Source organism: Homarus americanus, unplaced genomic scaffold (assembly GCF_018991925.1).
Source record: "Homarus americanus isolate GMGI-L3 unplaced genomic scaffold, GMGI_Hamer_2.0 scaffold25483, whole genome shotgun sequence".
NCBI lineage: Eukaryota > Metazoa > Arthropoda > Malacostraca > Decapoda > Nephropidae > Homarus > Homarus americanus.
This window is the reverse complement of record NW_024726235.1, coordinates 6629105-6649494: the sequence shown is the minus strand read 5'-3', so window position 1 is coordinate 6649494 and position 20390 is coordinate 6629105. Positions and strand designations below refer to the sequence as shown.

The following is a 20390-nucleotide window of genomic DNA, read 5'->3' as shown; positions in this document are numbered from 1 at the left end:
ACTTTACCATGGGAGAAAGAGACGCAACAAACAAGTGTAGCCAGACAGCCCCACGCAGGAGAGACAGAGAGGGCTGGCTGGACCACCTCTCACACCACCTCGCTCTCTCTCTCACTCAACCACTGTCAGGTTTTGGAGACTATCTTGTACAATCACTGAAATAATCCTCAAGCTAAATATAAATGTACTGTAATGACTTGATCTGTAGGGAGTCTAAAACTGCTGTAGGTTCAGAGGGGCTTATATACCAATCTCTCGTCACATACATAACAAGCTCGGGTAATGAAGATGATGAAAAATATGTTGTAAATTGAGGAGGTGAGGGTGTGATTAGGAGGCGGGGTGGGAGACGGAGGTGTGGGTGGGATAGGGAGGTATGGGTGGGATAAGGAGGTGGAGGTGGAATAGGATGGTATGGGTGGGGTAGGAAGATATTGGTGGGATAGGAAGGTATGGGTGGGATATGGAGACGGAGGTGGGATAGGCAGGTGGAGGTGGAATAGGATGGTATGGGTGGGATAGGAAGGTATTGGTGGGATAGGAAGACGGAGGTGGGACAGGGAAGCGGGATGGGATAGGAAAGTATGGGTGAGATAAGGAGGTGGAGTTGGGATAGGGAGACGGAAGTGGGATAGGATGGCATGAGTGGTATAGGGAGACGGAGGTGGGATAGGGAGGTATGGATGGGATAGGGAGACGGTGGAGGTGCGTGACCAGAGAGGCTGGAGTTGAGGTAGTGAGGTCAACAGTGAGTCAACACAGCTAACACCTGGATCATTGTAATACTCACACTTAACCTGTGTAATATGGCCCCACCTACCAGGCCTAAACACTGGGCTGAACTTGGCTTCCAATTTTAATGGCCATTCTTTCTTTCACGTCTTCCTTTGATACATTAGTTTAGTTGAAGGTATTCTATAACAACCCTTTGATTACTAATTTCCTGTCTTCCTTAATTATAGTCACACGCTAAAACTCACCTACAACAACAACAACAACACAACACAGGCGGCCAATTATGGTAGGTTGTTATAACCAGTTCTCCGCGTCATTACGTGCTGTGGAATTTTAAAGATCTCATTTTATTTACGCTAGAATTATGTTGCATTCAGAGGAGCTCTCGGGTTCGATTATATAAAACTCGCGATTATTCGTGGGTGGCAATTTAGAGTCGTTCCCCCTCGACTCACTGGACCCGACTGACGTCACAAGGCTCGAACCAAGGTACTGAAGCACATTTCAAATTAGTGTCGTATTATTCCCCAGTCCATCATGGCCGTGACGGCGTGGTGACTGTGGCGTCAAGTGAGGTGAGCCTCACCTTACATCACCACTACCTTACCACACAGTTCACACGCCATTACCTCCCCCATGAATGGTATATTCACCTTAACTGTTGCATCACGACTTACTGAACATTTTACTTATATGCTATCAAGTGTGATGGACAGTTAGTTTGTGGTAATACGAGTACATAAACTCATGTATACATAAGTGTCTGGGAATAAATATGAAACATGGGGATTATTTTTCAATACGATGTCGTACAATATTATATTACAGTGAGGTAAACAAAGGTCAATAAAAGTACAGTACAGGAGACGGTCGTCACCAGGTTATTTTCTTCTGGGGTTTCTTCCGGGATCTTAACCGATAAGTTTGTTGTAGATAATAGAATAAAATCCGGTGAAAAAAAAATGGCTTCGGTGGTTACATGGACAAACCCATAATGATAGTACAGTACATAACATTCACCAACTGCACCTAACAGCAACCCTATGGTAGTTTTTATTTAATTGGGATAGGTTTTTGTCAATGTTTCCTTATTGCTTCCGGAGGATTTTTTTTCAGCTCCGATGTTAACTAAAAATACATTCACGCAATAAATATTCTATAAAAAATCTTAAAAACTTATATGTTCGCCGTTTTCGTGTATCTTAAGTTTAGTTGTTGTTATAATGTATTAACGGGCGTCGTCACAGGTCCGTTACCAAACAACACCTGTCATAAATCAGGAAAGGTATTGTGTACTTTCTAAGTTGGCTGGTCTTGGATTGAATCATTTTAGCTTTACGCCAAAACTGAATAAATTTCACAGAATTACAATTTATCAGCCACGTATAACTGCTAAAGGTATCTATTGCTTCATCAAGAAATGAATCACTCACCGGTAAAACACGGACTCCGAATTCTGTTTCTTTAAATATCCTTAATTACAACTTCACTAAGACCTCTAAATATCCAAGAAATAAATAGATGTATTTTATGAACAAATCTGATAATAGGATCGTTAAAAGAAACACAGAACCCGCACCATAATGTGTCAGGTCCGTCCAGTGTGGGGTGGTGTTGACGAGACGAGTTCCCCCAGGGTCGGCCAACACTTAGGAAGGCTTTGTCTAGCAGGTCGTCTAGAGGCACACCATAAATGACGAGACACAACACGAACCAACCTAGTGTGTTTGCAATATTTTATTTTACTAAGTTAGGTTATGTTTAGACTGGGTTAGATTGGCTTAGATTAAGTAAGTTAGATAGGCTTTGGTAAAGTAGTTTAGGTTAGGTTAGGTTTGGTTAAATTAGCTAGGCTATGAGAGGATAGAGTAAGGTAATTTGAGTACTTGGGTAGGTTAGGTTAGGTTAAGTTGGTTAGGTTAGGTTAGGTTAGGTTGGGTTGGGTTGGGTTAGGTAAGTTAGGTTGAGTTGGGTAGGTTAGGCTGACCTGGGTAGGTTAGGTTGAGTTGGGTAAGTTAGGTTGAGTAGGTTAGGTTGGGTTGGGTAGGTTAGGCTGACCTGGGTAGGTTAGGTTGAGTTGGGTAAGTTAGGTTGAGTTGGGTAGGTTAGGTTAGGTTAAGTTTGGGTTGGATGGGTTAGGTTAGGTTGACCGGATCGTTGCATCTAACATCACAGGCTTCTCAAAACTTAGTAGACCACCTCCGTCTTGTGTCCGTGACCATCAGCTTCACTAACACTGCGGCACTGACCTCTACTCTATCCCTAATGTCCCCCTTACATACTGGACCTGCTTAATCTGGGGAATCACTCACCACACATTGTCACAATTACTCTAACAGGACAACTACTCTGACTTGTAATCGTAATCGTCTGAGTTTTGTTTCATGACTGCCTCTCACTATTATCCTTACCGACACTTTGTTAACTTACTTGGGTTATTGTGTTTGTGGTGAGAGTCGCGTGTTTCTCACCCTCCCCCCCTCCTTCCCTCTCCTCCCAGTGTTTAAGGGTCATTTTAGAGGTTCAAAATATTGACTAAAAACATCAATGTTTCGGCCCACAAACAAACAATGAACGTATCCTCAATACATACACACATTTTCCAAAAACATATTTACTTGCCCACCACATGATAGCCATTGCATACTGACCATCATAACACAAAAGTTCAGATAATCATATTTCGTGTGTGTGTGTGTGTGTGTGTGTGTGTGTGTGTGTGTGTGTGTGTGTGTGTGTGTGTTCTCTATTTATTCCTTTGTTAATTTTTCCATTTATAATCTAATTTTATGATAATTTTACAAAATTAATTCCGCCAGTGTTTCAGTATGCGCTGGGAGACTACAATAGTGTTGATGTGCTCGTTAGTACATAGGGGAGGGGAGGTGAGGTGCAGGGAAGAGGAGATGGAGGAGGGGAGACGGGGTGGGGTGAGGAAAGTGGAGGCGGAGTGGGGTGGGGGTGGGGTGGGGGCAGGTGGAGGCAGGGGTTAAAAGGAGACGGGGAGAAGGCGGAGGCAGGGGTGGGGAAGGCGATGGCGGGGAGAAGGTGGAGGCTGGGTGGGGAGGTGTGGAGGCGGAGTGGGAAGACGGAGGCGGGGGGGAGGAAGAAAAGGCAGGGGTGGGGAAGGTGGAGGCAGGGGGGAGGAAGATGAGGCGGGGGAGGAAGAGGAGGCAGGGAGGAAGAGGAGGCGGGGGGAGGAAAAAGGAGACGGAGGAGGAAGGGGGGAGGCAGGGGTGGGAAAGGTGGAGGGGAGATGGGGTAGGAGAAGGAAAGGGAAGTTAGGGTGGAAGAGGGGAGAACTTGTTGGAGAGGAGGGAATGGGAGGTTTGTTGAGGAGGGGAGGAAGGAGATGAGTGGATGGATGGAGAGAGGTGGGGGGAGACCTGCCACCCCCCCCTCATGCTCAGTCAGTCTCACCCCCCCTCGTGCTCAGTCCGTCTCCTCGCCCCCCCTCTCCCTCCTTCACTAAACAGTATATAACACTTTTTCTGCCTTTCTGTCTGTCTTTATAATTATATGTAAGTAGGCAGAGGGTCCGAAAGGAGCAGGCCAGGGTAGTGGTCGGTAGGTGGGGTAGGGGGGGGTCGGGTTACTTGGTCAGGTCGTGGTAGTGGGTTAGGGTGGGAGTAGTGGGAGCAGGACAGGGGTGCTGGTGGGATCAGGTCAGGAGTGGTGGGGGTAGGCTGGGGTGGTGGGGGCAGACCAGGTGGTGGTGGCAGGCCGAATAGTAGGGAGTGGGACAGGGGTGGTGGGGGAAGGTCAGGGGTTGGGGCTAGGTCGGGGTGGTCAGGGGGTGGTGGGGGGTAGGCCAGGGTGGTGGGGAGTGGTGCTGAAGTGCAGGAATAGTAAGAGGTTGAGGGCCAGGGGTGGTGGGGGGGCATGTCAGGATAGTAGGGGTAGGCAAGAATGGTGGGGAAGGTCAGTGTGTTTGGGGTAGGCCGGGGGGTGGTTGGGAGTAGATCAGGATAATAAGGAGTGGCAAGGGGTGTTAGGCCAGGGGTGGTTGGGGTTGGCTAAGTAGGCCAGGGGTGGTTGGGGTTGGTGGTGGTGAGGGTGAGCTGGGGTGGTGGGGATAGGCGCTGGGCTGGTGGGGTAGGTCAGGGTGGTAGGGGTAGATCAGGATAGTAAGGGTAGGCAAAAGGGTGGTGGGGTGGGCCAGGGTGTTTTGGGGGTGAAGCCAGGGTGTTTAAGGGAGTAGGCCAGGGAGTGGTTGGGGTTGGCTGGGGTGGTGGGGAGTAGGCTGGGGTGGTGCAGTCAGCCACGCACGAGTAGGCAGGTCGCGTCATGAACCAGTAACTCCTCGTTAGCGGCAGCGTGACCAATCCCAGCTTGTCTGAAGGACCCCTGCCCACCCTCCTGGCTCACACCTGCCCACACCTGTCCTGATAAAACCCTGCCCACACCTGTCTCACAACATCCTTCCAGCTACACTTGTCTCACAACACCTCTGTCAACACCCTTCCCTACACTTGTCTCACAACACCTGCCCACCACCTGTCTCACAACACCCTGCCCACACCCAAAAGCCCTGTCCCTGACCACCTGTCTGACAACACCCTGCCCCACCTGACTCACAACACCCTGCCCACCTGTCTGCCAAAACCCTGCCTACACCTGTCTCAACCTTACCCTGCCCACACCTGACTCAGATAAATCTCTGCCCCACACCTGTCTCACAAACCCTTCCCCACCTACACACCCCTGTCACCTGTCTCCCACAACACCCTGCCCCTACACCTGTCTGATAAAACTCTGCCCACCTGTCTCACAACCTGTCTCCCACAACCCTTACCCTGCCCCACACTGTCCACAACACCTGCCTACACCTGTCCCCTGACCACAACAGCCCTTCTACACCTGTTTGACAACACCTGCCACCTGTCTCACAACACCCTACCCTACACCAGTCTCACAACACCCTGCCCACACCTGTCTGGTAAGCCCCCTGCCCACACCCTGTCTCACAACACCCTGCCTACACCCTGCCCACACACTCTGGCAACACCCTGCACCTGAGTAAAACCCTGCCCCACCTGTCTCCACAACACCCTTCCCTACACTTGTCTCACACTTACACCCTACCCCACACCTGTCTCACAACCCCTGCCCCCACACCTGTCTGTCAAAACCCTGCCCCACACCTGTCTCTGACACCTAACACCTGTCTGATAAAGCCCTGCCCCACCCCTGTCTCCCCCTTACTCCCTTCCTGCACCTGTCTCCTGCTGTTCCTACACCCAACCCCTGCCTACACCTGTCTCTACACCCCTTACACACCTGTCTCCTGACACCCCTGCCCCACCTGTCTCACATTCTACACCTGTCTCACAACACCCCTGCCCACACATGTCTAGTAAAGCCCTGCACACCTGTCTCCCCCTGCCTACACCTGTCTCCTGGCTTTACCCTGCCTACACCTGTCTCTGCCCACCTGTCTCCTGTACCATGTCTGATAAAGGCCTGTCTCCCACAACACCCCTACACACCTGTGTCTCACAACACCCCTGCCTACACCCTGTCTCCCCCTGCCCCTACACCTGTCTCCCACACCCCTTTCCCACCTGCCTACACCTGTCTCACAACCACCTGCCTACACCTGTCCCACACACACCCCTGCCCACATCTGTTTTAGCAAACCTAACCCCTGGTCTCCCACAACACCCCTGCCCTACACTGTCTCCCCACAGCCTACACCTGTCTCCCCAGCTTACCCTACCTAGTGTCTCCACAACACCCTGCCTGAACCTGTCTCCTGGGTCTCCACAACACCCTGCTACACCTGTCTCCCCAACACCCCTGCCTACACCTGTCCCAGCAACACACCCTGCCCACACATGTCTGAGGCCCTGCCCACACCCCTGTCTGTCACAACACCCTCCTACACCTGTCTCTAACACCCTGCACCACCACACCTGTGTCTCCCCAACACCCTGCCTACACCTGTCTCTAATTCCCACCTGTCACACAACACCTACTACACCCTGTCTCATAACACCCTACCTACACCTGTCTCACAACACCCCTGCCTACACCTGTCTCCCTGACACCCTGCCCACACATGTCTGAGTAAAACCCTGCCCCACACCTGTCTCACACACCCCTGCCTACACCTGTCTCACAACACCCCTGCCCTACACCTGTCTCTGTAGGCCTACACCTGTCTCCACAGCACCCCTGCCTACACACCTGTCTCTGCCCCACACCTGTCTCCACAACACCCTGCCTACACCTGTCTCCTGCCCACCCCTGCCTACACCTGTCTCCCACAACACCCCACACCTGTCCCACCCCTGCCCACACATGTCTGATAAAACCCTGCCCACTGTCTCCCAGCACCCACTGCCTACACCTGTCTCCCACCGTCTCACAACACCCTGCCACCTGTCTCACAACACCCTGCCTACACCTGTCTCCACAACACACCCTGCCTACACCTGTCTCCACAACACCCTGCCTACACCTGTCTCCCCAGCACCCCTGCCTACACCTGTCTCCCCAACACACCTGTCTCCTGCGTCTCACAACACCCTGCCTACACCCACTAATGCAAACACCCTTAACACTACCAGGAGTTTAGAGATTGGGATTTAAGTTATGTTAGTGGAATAATCTAAGAGCCGATCTCTACGTAACCAACTAAAGGTAGCAAAGCCCCAGCAATCAAGCATAATACCGCGCCACAGTAAAATTATAATACCGTAACATTGCGCCACAGCAATCAAACGGGTAACACAACGCCACAGTAAAGTCCGCCAATAACATTGCGCCACAGCAACAGTAACACAGCGCCACAGTAAAGTCCATAATAGGACCGTAACATTGCGCCACAGCAATCAAACGGGCGGTAATACCGCGCCACAGTAAAGTCCATAATAGGACCGTAACATTGCGCCACAGCAATCAAACGGGCGGTAATACCGGCCACAGTAAAGTCCATAATAGGACCGTAACATTGCGCCACAGCAATCAAACGGGCGGTAACACCGCGCCACAGTAAAGTCCATAATAGGACCGTAACATTGCGCCACAGCAATCAAACGGGCGGTAATACCGGGCCACAGAAGGACCGCAACATTGCGCCACAGCAATCAAACGGGCGGGCCACAATAAAGTCCATAATAGGACCGCAACATTGCGTCACAGCAATCAAATAAACCGCCACGTAAAGTCCATAATAGACCGTAACATTGCGTCACAGCAATCAAACGGGCGGTAATACCGGCCACAGTAAAGTCCATAATAGGACCGTAACATTGCGTCACAGCAATCAAACGGGCGGTAATACCGGGCCACAGTAAAGTCCATAATAGGACCGTAACATTGCGTCACAGCAATCAAACGGTCGATGACACAGCGCCGCAGTAAAGTTCATAATAGGCCGCAATATGCGCCACAAGTTCATAATAGGTGCACACAGCGCCGCAGTAAAGTCCATAACAGGCCGCAACACCGCGCCACAGTAAAGTCCATAATAGGCCAACACTGCGCCACAGTAAAGTCCATGATAGACCGTAACATTGCGCCACAGCAATCAAACGGGCGGTAATACCGGGCCACAGTAAAGTCCATAATAGACCGTAACATTGCGCCACAGCAATCAAACGGGCGGTAACACACGCCACAGTAAAGTCCATAATAGGACCGTAACATTGCGTCACAGCAATCAAACGGTCGATAACACAGCGCCGCAGTAAAGTTCATAATAGGGCCGTAACACAGCGCCACAGTAAAGTTCATAATAGGGCCGTAAAGTCATAACAGGCCGGGCCGTAACACCGCGCCACAGTAAAGTCCATAATAGGTCGTAACACCGCGCCACAAAGTCCATAATAGGGTCGTAACACCGCGCCACAGTAAAGTCCATAATAGGGCCGTAACATTGCACCACAGCAATCAAACGGGCGATAACACCGCGCCACAGTAAAATCCATAATAGGGTCGTAACACCGCGCCACAGTAAAGTCCATAATAGGGCCGTAACATTGCACCACAGCAATCAAACGGGCGATAACACCGCGCCACAGTATAATCCATAATAGGGTCGTAACACCGCGCCACAGTAAAATCCATAATAGGGTCGTAACACCGCGCCACAGTAAAGTTCATAATAGGGTCGTAACACAGCGCCACAACGTAACAAGAAAAAACGCTGAAATTATTGAACCAATCTGAGATCTTGTAGTCATTCGAATGTACACACCCAGTTTGTTGATACATAGACGGACGGACGCACGCACGCAAGCACAAACGAAATGACGGACAAGCGAAAGAGTGTCCAATCAGAAGCATGGACGGAGAAAAGCAAGAGACAAATCAAAATCTAATATGGGGCTGAATTCTCATTAAATTCACCCCCCATCCACCTCCCCGAGTGAGTAGTGAGGCGAGAATATCACCAACTTATTCACTTCAACACTCACACCAAAACTCTGGCCTAACGCACATAAACGCTGCACTGAGGTTTTACTTTTACTGACACGCGAAGTGAAAAAAATTAACCTGACGAATCTTCTAGAATAGGAGCCCAGGATCTTATGGGGCTATACTAGGGAGGTTAAAATATCATACGACGTACGTGTGTGTGTGTGTGTGTGTGTGTGTGTGTGTGTGTGTGTGTGTGAAGAAGACATTTACATAGTGTGCCTCTGGGCCTAAAAATCAATGCCGTGCCAACTTTGTATCCCTGAACTTAAAACATGTGCAAAAATTTAGGTGTGTTGGGAAGATATATCTGTCCATACGTAAGAACCTGTAAGTTATTATTATTATTATTATTATTATTATTATTATTATTATTATCTGTAATTATTTTTACTGGGTATTGTCATTATTATAAGCTATTACTGTTATTATTATCCACAACTCAGGGTGCCATATGTGTGTCGTGAGCCAACTAATGCATTGTTGTGTTCTCACATCACCATCTAGAATGAGAACTTACCATACCCATCACTGACAATCTGGTGCTTGGTCACCCTCACACCCACCTCCCCGCCCGCGTCGTCGCTTTCTGGGAATTATAGATTTCGATCGGTACAATCTAGGGGCTCGCTGTCCTTTGCCAAGATTACCCAAACAACAATGGGTAATATGAGTTTTCTTTCTTTGCGAAGTGATATTAAAAAATATTTCAATAAACTACCGAGATCCACTGAACTCCGTTTCAGGAAATTCCCAATTCATATTTACCCTGCAATGTAATAACCTTCACCTGATAAGGCACATTCATATGACTGTGTACTGGAAAATCCGTCATTTTTTTTCTAGGTAAACTTTGTTTTTTAGTATTTTTCAGATTCACTAATTTCCATGTACACGACACTTCATGACTCATGAGGTTCTCGCGCCAAAATCCCTCCCTCAATTAGCAACCAGGAGGATGCGTACATACTGTACAGTTGGTGGGTGGCATGATGTGCATTTTTTTTTCTCTCTCTCTCTCTCTCTCTCTCTAACGATTTACCTATCTCTTCATTATACAATATATACATATAAAAATAACATGGACTACATGATTTTGACTTCTCTGTGCGTATGCCTGTGTATCACTGCTGTCTCTGAATGTCCAAAATCAATGAGTCATTTCAGGGATTCCTTTGCTGAAATGACCCCTTAAACACAACTTTGGTGGACCCCGTGCAACCTGGTGACTAAACCGAGAGAGAGAGAGAGAGAGAGAGACGTAAGGTAAGGGACGTGCCACTGGACCCACTATGACCCGGACCTCCTCAGAGACACACATTATTCATACCTTAATCACGGAGACAAAAAAAATACAAAAAATAGATGAGTTGTCAGAGGAAATTAAGTTGGTGAACGTGGCAGACCGGGAGGAGTGTGGTGGTGGTGGTAGTGGTGGACTGGTGGTTGTGTGGTGGTGGTAGTTATGTGGGGTGGTTGTATTTGGTGATGGTGGTTGTGGTTGTGGTAATTGTGTGATGCGGTGGTTGCGTGTGCTGGTAGTAGTGGTGGTTGTGTGGTGGTGGTAGTTGTGTGAGGTGGTTGTATTTGGTGGTAGTAGTGTTTAGTTGTATGTGATGGTGGTAGTAGTAGTGGTGGTAGTAGTGCTGATGATTGTACAGTATTTGGTAGTAGTAGTAGTAGTAGTAGTAGTAGTAGTAGTAGTAGTAGTAGTAGTAGTAGTAGTAGTAGTAGTAGTAGTAGTAGTAGTAGTAGTAGTAGTAGTAGTAGTAGTGGCAGTGTGTGATGGTGTGTGTTGTTCCAGCTGACACAATGACGGTGAGCTACGTGGGTAATGGTGGCCAAGAGAACCCCTGCAGCCTGTCCTCAAGCACCGTCACCCAAAGTCAATTCATTTACATCAAGTTAGAGCTCCCGGGAGTATGAAAGACAAGTTTACGTACAGTCATCTAGGAGGTGAGACGTTGATGTGACTGTTTCAAGGTGTTTAGTTATTAGTATGATTTAAGGAGATCAAATTGAAGAGAGAACAAAATAATCACCGACATGTCATAACGTTTCTGGTGACCGCCAATGGGCAGCGTCAGCACCCGGAAACGGTGTGTGTGTGTGTGTGTGTGTGGCGGGGTGGGTGGCGGAGGGAGGTTTGCTGGGTCCTGCTACCCGAATATTCATCAGGGAAGACGTCCTCGGGTGCAGGTGGAGGTCTCGCGTGCATACCGAGCGTCGGCGACTCACATAGACATACCTGATCATATCGATGCTGACACAACAATTTTTTGGAGGAACAGCAAGACCGCCTGATAACACCCGAAGAATGAGGAGGAGAATATATAAAGAAATAAATGTTTTCTTTTGATTGAACACAGCGCACGCAGGCATACTGATGAACCCCCACTATAACTCCCGCCTCCCTTGCAGGCCACACCATCAACCGACGCAACGAAAATTTGCTTTTGCGGAAAATGTTTCTCCGGGACTTAAGTGATGATGCTCTGCGATCAACTTGAGTACGATGATTTAATCTCCTGAGTAACATGTCATCGTATTTAATGGATTAATTCCTTGTATTCAGGAGGTTACATCATCATACTCAAGTGTTAAACATAACTTCGCACCAGAAAATATATCCACACACCAAATATCACAGACACTCCATCTAACAACACCATCAACACAAATTATCATCAATATTTTAAATAATTTCCTCCACCAACAACATCCTTGTCACCATCCCCGACACGATGACCGCGATCATACTGTCACTATTCACGTTCAGGGGGGAGGGGGGAGGGAAGCAGTACAATACACCCCCCCCCCGCACTAATTACCCCCTCTCCCACCCGGGAGCCTTCACCACCCAGCAGTTCCTCAGGGGAGCCATACCTTGCCAAGTACAGTACCGTCCTTCCCCGTTCCCCACCGTTGTCTTTTATTAACAAACGACACGTACTTTTTGCGACGGTGTGTGTGTGTGTGTGTGTGTGTGTTGCCGCTGAATCGTCATCAGAGGAAAGCATCTTCGTCAACCAGTACGGCCGGTGGTGAGCGAGGAGCTTGTATACCTCGCCACGAGGTGACTAACGAATATCATCACCCGCGTCATATATTGTAGGTGTTCCTTTTATGTTTTTGCGCGCATGATCGTGTGTACGTGTGCGAGCGCTCACGCGTGAATGTGTGTCTAGTATATGTATGTAAGTGGTGTGCGCGACCTGTAGACCGTAAACGAAACCGCTAGGTAATTTAAGGAAGTTTACTGCTGCTGTCTAATTTTTTACTTGTTCGTTCTAAATTCCGTCTTGTGAGTCGTCTTGGAGGGTTTATGTTGTCCTCTATGGCTGTGAGACATTAGCACATGAACATTTGTTTACTTCACACAATACAACCTTCAACTTACACTCCAACACTTTGGACGTGTTGGAAGTTTAATACTCTAGACTCTAGAGTAAATTAAAAAGCAGTCTTAGTTGGTGAAAAGTCTTCCCTTTAAAGGTCAACGCCAACTCTGCTCCTTTCTGTTTTGGTGAAGGTGTTATGTGTAAAATAAGTAAACATTCGTACTGAAACCTAAAACTTGTATAGCAGCTTGAGCATAAAACAGAATTTGAAAAGAGCGCACATCACATGTGGTAATCTCAATCACTAAAAAGTGGCCAACAGAGCCTTAACGCGTAAGTTGGACATAACACTGAAAAGAAACTATCAAAAGAACATTACTACAAAATTTTCAGGTACATTGAGTCAGGAGTTTCTGACGAGACAGTATGTCCAATATAAATTTTTCTGTTTGTTTTTAGTAACGTCAGCCATCTTGGATGGTACAGCTAACGATGACGTCGGATTAGTGAGAGAGGACCATGCAGGGAACATTTTTGGAAAGTAGTAGTTTTGAGATGTGTAAAGTTGTCAAACAGACAGTGACCAGACCAGAGGTCCAGGTGAATTGATTGATACAATAAGTACCATTTCAGGTTATTTATTTAGGTTTCTTCAGCGATGATACCTCATATGACGTCACCACCCCCCTTAGTATTTCGGATGCTTTATTTAAGAAATATTTTTCAATTCAGTTTGAAAAAAAATAATTCCAGATTTCATGTTTTTACTGTGTAGAAATTCATTATTAATATCAGATCTGAAAGCAATGGATATCATCTAGAAAAGTGCTCTTCTTATGGTGTACAAGTGACACGTAAGTGAGGTCGGGTTAAGGAAATTCCGGCATATTCCTTCGATATGTTGAATAATGGATCCTCATTTCTCTCGCTGTGCTTCCCTCCAACCCCTTCCATGCATCCGCACACACGCCATGACACACACACACACACACACACATTATAGACAAATAAGTATGCAGAAATAAAAAATGCCGACAAACACAAGACATGAACAAACATAAATATTAGAACACACACAACGATAATAACTCGATATACGTAAGAATACCTCTGTAAGAAAAAGAAAAACAATGCAGTATTCCACGAAAAAAATACAGGACATCAATCGTGACCGACATGCGCAGCTGAGCTTGGCAGGTCGTGAAATGAAGGAAAATCAGTGACTTACACACGAAGGAATGACGCTGGTGTCCTCGAGTTGGCGGCGTCTGGCAATGAAATGCACGGATAAAAGGCGGCAGGATGCAGGCAGAAGCAGAGTTGCACTAAGGCAGTGGTAGTGAGACGGTCAGGTCAGTCGGACTCGGGCGGACCTTAGCACGTGAGTCCAGGAGACTGTACCAGCGACGCCTGGCCGAGTTCCACCTCAGACTCTATTCGATCAAATTCTTCAAACACTCCAACGTGTCTGCTCATGTACGGTCAAAGGCGGTGTTGGTGAGTGTGAAACGAGAGTGACTCACCAAGGGGAGTCACCAGGAACTCAACAAGGACTCACCAAGGGGAGTCACCAGGTTCAGCAAGGGGACTCACCAGGTAGCGCGGAGCACCGCCCATTCCCTGTCTCAACGGTGAGCACACTAGAGATAAGCAGCTTCTCTCACCTATCTATACCGTAAACACGAAATCAGACAAATTAAAACATTTCTTAAATAAATTAATTAAAAATATAAATATAAATATATCAACAACCTAAATATAAAGAATTAAACAATGAAATAATTTCATTGTTTAATTTAGCAAAATTAATTAAAATTTATAATAAAAAGAATAATAACTTTAATAATCAGAATAATACTGTAATCCTAATACTAACAGTAACAATTTCTCAAAGTTATTACCAATAATGACGTAACACGAACCACGAGAGCACTTTTTAACGAGTACATTACGACAGTGGCCGCTCCTATATACTACGGCTCAACATCACAGCTGTGAACTGTCACGTCTGAGATTCGACTAAATCACTATTCTTTATTGACGATTTAATCCGAGAATATGATGTAATTTTTATTTTATTATAATATACAGTATACTGTACTGTGTATACATTTCCAGATGAAATGGGAACAATAAACGAAACTTGGGCACAGTTCATATTTCTTAATGTATATCATGTCAACGTGATGATTAATAAATACTACAGAGGTCATTGGTTTATTGTTTCATTTTCTCAAACTGATAAAACAGGGTCATTGGGTGGACATAAAGATGTTAAGCAGTGCCTCAGTCTTCCTCTAACATTTTACACTTTTGAGAGCGATTTATGATCAGATAGTAACAAGTACCAATACAAGTCTATCAGTTTCTAAAGTGTCTATTTAAAATTTTTCCTTCGCGTTGAATGTTGTTTATCAGTAGGTTTAAGAGCACAAGATGACCAAGCATAAGAACTAACATCAGTAGAGGTGGCGGCACCTGCGCCAGGTATCTTGTTGTGGTCAAGAGTTACTTCACTCTCACGCCCACACGTATGACTCGTCATGTTGTGCTTCACTTTATCTCGAATTTACAAACACACATTCCATACCGAACTGACCATTTTTACTTTCCTTGACAGGAAATATAAAAATAATCAATAATTGGGTCGTGGTCACCGCCTGTACTTCCAATTATATGCTGTATAAATATATTGTTATAATATACTACCGTGCTTTAACAACTGAGGTCTTTAATGGAGTATTCTACGCTAGTACACTCTCTAGTCTTTAAACAATTCAAAATTAAGAGCGATACACCTCTCAGTTTGCTGATTGTATCTGTATACTCTAATTCTGGCCTACATGTCCTCACCGTGTTGGATGATATAAATTATAGTGGGTGAGTGTCGGCGAGGGATGAGGCAACAGTTTGCTTGTGTTAGATCTGAGAATTCAGAAAAAAAAATAATTTGCGCATAACTATTCTTACTGAGGAAGCAATTTGTTTGACAAATAATTTAACAGAAGATTGGAAATTAAAGAAGAACGCTAACTTAACAGAGTAATCGTGACTCACCACTTCACGGCATCGATTACATATTTGTTATTATTTTACAAGTTCAGTCGCTCATTTATCAGTGTTTTGAATTTGTTACAAAACACTATGGCAGTTTCCTAAAGTGCTGTGCTATGACATCAGAGCACAGTACCCTGACATTAAACAGTGATACAGTCAGCGATCACCACGTAAACTAAAAAAAATATATAAGCTTTTTCATCAAGACAGTTTGTTTTCAAATAAAAATAAACTGCAGATAAAAAAAAATGAATCTTGAGTGTCCAGGTAAAGTAAAGGCTTTATGGCTGACAACTCATCAAACAAGACACGACAAGGAAGACTTCACAGACACAGGCTGGAAGGTGTAAACCCAATTCATCTCATCGAGGTGTCCAGGTGTCACACACACAAGAGGTCGTGGACTAAAACAGGCGAATCCATCGTGAAGAACAGGTATAAGGTATAGTTATTCACCCAGGGTAGTATAGACCAATAATATGTTTATCTACTGTACCCGTAGAAGCAGGAGCTGGGCAGAGTTGTAATTCTAGACTAGATCATCAGCAAGAGTGAGGGATATTCACCAGACCTCCCTGGGGGACAATCAGCCGAATAACTGGACCTGACGAAGAAAATACACTGAGTACAGTATAATACTTCATCAATACACTGAGTACAGTATAATACTTCATCAATACACTGAGTACAGTATAATACTTCATCAATACACTGAGTACAGTATAATACTTCATCAATACACTGAGTACAGTATAATACTTCATCAATACACTGAGTACAGTATAATACTTCATCAATACACTGAGTACAGTATAATACTTCATCAATACACTGAGTACAGTATAATACTTCATCAATACACTGAGTACAGTATAATACTTCATCAATACACTGAGTACAGTATAATACTTCATCAATACACTGAGTACAGTATAATACTTCATCAATACACTGAGTACAGTATAATACTTCATCAATACACTGAGTACAGTATAATACTTCATCAATACACTGAGTACAGTAGAATACTTCATCAATACACTGAGTACAGTATAATACTTCATCAATACACTGAGTACAGTATAATACTTCATCAATACACTGAGTACAGTATAATACTTCATCAATACACTGAGTACAGTATAATACTTCATCAATACACTGAGTACAGTATAATACTTCATCAATACACTGAGTACAGTATAATACTTCATCAATACACTGAGTACAGTATAATACTTCATCAATACACTGAGTACAGTATAATACTTCATCAATACACTGAGTACAGTATAATACTTCATCAATACACTGAGTACAGTATAATACTTCATCAATACACTGAGTACAGTATAATACTTCATCAATACACTGAGTACAGTATAATACTTCATCAATACACTGAGTACAGTAGAATACTTCATCAATACACTGAGTACAGTATAATACTTCATCAATACACTGAGTACAGTATAATACTTCATCAATACACTGAGTACAGTATAATACTTCATCAATACACTGAGTACAGTATAATACTTCATCAATACACTGAGTACAGTAGAATACTTCATCAATACACTGAGTACAGTATAATACTTCATCAATACACTGAGTACAGTATAATACTTCATCAATACACTGAGTACAGTATAATACTTCATCAATACACTGAGTACAGTATAATACTTCATCAATACACTGAGTTACAGTATAATACTTCATCAATACACTGAGTACAGTATAATACTTCATCAATACACTGAGTACAGTATAATACTTCATCAATACACTGAGTACAGTATAATACTTCATCAATACACTGAGTACAGATAATACTTCATCAATACACTGAGTACAGTATAATACTTCATCAATACACTGAGTACAGTATAATACTTCATCAATACACTGAGTACAGTATAATACTTCATCAATACACTGAGTACAGTATAATACTTCATCAATACACTGAGTACAGTATAATACTTCATCAATACACTGAGTACAGTATAATACTTCATCAATACACTGAGTACAGTATAATACTTCATCAATACACTGAGTACAGTATAATACTTCATCAATACACTGAGTACAGTATAATACTTCATCAATACACTGGTACAGTATAATACTTATCAATACACTGAGTACAGTATAATACTTCATCAATACACTGAGTACAGTATAATACTTCATCAATACACTGAGTACAGTATAATACTTCATCAATACTGAGTACAGTATAATACTTCATCAATACCAAGTACAATACTTCATCAATACACTGAGTACAGTATAATACTTCATCAATACACTGAGTACAGTATAATACTTCATCAATACACTGAGTACAGTATAATACTTCATCAATACACTGAGTACAGTATAATACTTCATCAATACACTGAGTACAGTATAATACTTCATCAATACACTGAGTACAGTATAATACTTCATCAATACACTGAGTACAGTATAATACTTCATCAATACACTGAGTACAGTATAATACTTCATCAATACACTGAGTACAGTATAATACTTCATCAATACACTAGTACAGTATAATATCTTCATCAATACACTGAGTACAGTATAATACTTCATACATAGTACAGTATAATACTTCATCAATACACTGAGTACAGTATAATACTTCATCAATACACTGAGTACAGTATAATACTTCATCAATACACTGAGTACAGTATAATACTTCATCAATACACTGGAGTACAGTATAATACTTCATCAATACACTGAGTACAGTATAATACTTCATCAATACACTGAGTACAGTATAATACTTCATCAATACACTGAGTACAGTATAATACTTCATCAATACACTGAGTACAGTATAATACTTCATCAATACACTGAGTACAGTATAATACTTCATCAATACACTGAGTACAGTATAATACTTCATCAATACACTGAGTACAGTATAATACTTCATCAATACACTGAGTACAGTATAATACTTCATCAATACACTGGTAGTATAATACTTCATCAAACTGGTACAGTATAATACTTCATCAATACACTGAGTACAGTATAATACTTCATCAATACACTGAGTACAGTATAATACTTCATCAATACACTGGTACAGTATAATACTTCATCAATACACTGAGTACAGTATAATACTTCATCAATACGCAATTACAGTATAATACTTCATCAATACACTGAGTACAGTATAATACTTCATCAAACACTAGTACAGTATAATACTTCATCAATACACTGAGTACAGTATAATACTTCATCAATACACTGAGTACAGTATAATACTATCAATACACTGGTACAAGTATAATACTTCATCAATACACTGAGTACAAGTATAATACTTCATCAATACACTGAGTACAGTATAATACTTCATCAATACACTGAGTACAGTATAATACTTCATCAATACACTGAGTACAGTATAATACTTCATCAATACACTGAGTACAGTAGAATACTTCATCAATACACTAGTACAGTAGTACTTCATCAATACACTGAGTACAGTATAATACTTCATCAATACACTGGTACAGTATAATTCATCAATACACTGAGTTCAGTACAGTATAATACTTCATCAATACACTGAGTACAGTATTATATACTTCATCAATACACTGAGTACAGTATAATACTTCATCAATACACTGAGTACAGTATAATACTTCATCAATACACTGAGTACAGTATAATACTTCATCAATACACTGAGTACAGTATAATACTTCATCAATACACTGAGTACAGTATAATACTTCATCAATACTGAGTACAGTATAATACTTCATCAATACACTGAGTACAGTATAATACTTCATCAATACACTGAGTACAGTATAATACTTCATCAATACACTGAGTACAGTATAATACTTCATCAATACACTGAGTACAGTATAATACTTCATCAATACACTGATGTATAATACTTCATCAATACACTGAGTACAGTATAATACTTCATCAATACACTGAGTACAGTATAATACTTCATCAATACACTGAGTTACAGTATAATACTTCATCAATACACTGGGTACAGTATAATACTTCATCAATACCTGAGTACAGTATAATACTTCATAATACACTGGTACAGTATAATACTTCATCAATACACTGAGTACAGTATAATACTTCAATACACTGAGTACAGTATAATACTTCATCAATACACTGAGTACAGTATAATACTTCATCAATACACTGAGTACAGTATAATCTTCATCAATACACTGAGTACAGTATAATACTTCATCAATACACTGAGTACAGTATAATACTTCATCAATACACTGAGTACAGTAGAATACTTCATCAATACACTGAGTACAGTAGAATACTTCATCAATACACTGAGTACAGTATAATACTTCATCAATACACTGAGTACAGTAGAATACTTCATCAGACATTGACCAAACAATGTGCACCTCATCATTACCTCCCCAACACTACAGACATAAGGCCGTGAGATCAACAAAATTAAAGATTTGTGTGTACTATTACTTGACTGCTGGTCAAGTGCGTTTTTCGATAACAGACAAATAGATAACAGTTAAGTGTTGGTTATTAGTCTATATTACTGATCTTGACTCATAATCGATCACAGAGAAGCGAACACAGCAGTTATGTGACCTTGAAAACGCACAGTACACTATTGTTACAGCTCTTCTTATCTTCACATGGAGCCTCATTCCCTGGGCCGCACCCCCTGGGCCTCTGGGCCGCACCCCATCCTGGTATCACCCCTGGCCCCACCCTGTCACCCCCTGGTCTCACCTCAACCACCCCGCC

General features: G+C 43.4%; 2 protein-coding genes across 2 annotated transcripts in view; both read left to right on the top strand.

Annotated features, from left to right (window-relative positions):
- The first annotated feature begins 10971 nt into the window (after positions 1-10971).
- The window catches only part of LOC121865543 (basic proline-rich protein-like), a 16326-nt gene continuing 6907 nt past the window's right edge, over positions 10972-20390 (top strand). The window contains exon 1 of the mRNA XM_042365060.1: positions 10972-11079. Within this exon, the coding sequence (XP_042220994.1) occupies positions 10972-11079 (108 nt within the window). The remainder of the gene's footprint in view (positions 11080-20390) is intronic.
- Positions 13710-20390, top strand: part of LOC121865487 (leukocyte elastase inhibitor-like) — a 23664-nt gene continuing 16983 nt past the window's right edge. Inside the window, exon 1 of the mRNA XM_042364981.1 lies at positions 13710-14131. The gene's annotated coding sequence lies outside the window, so the exon portion shown is untranslated. The remainder of the gene's footprint in view (positions 14132-20390) is intronic.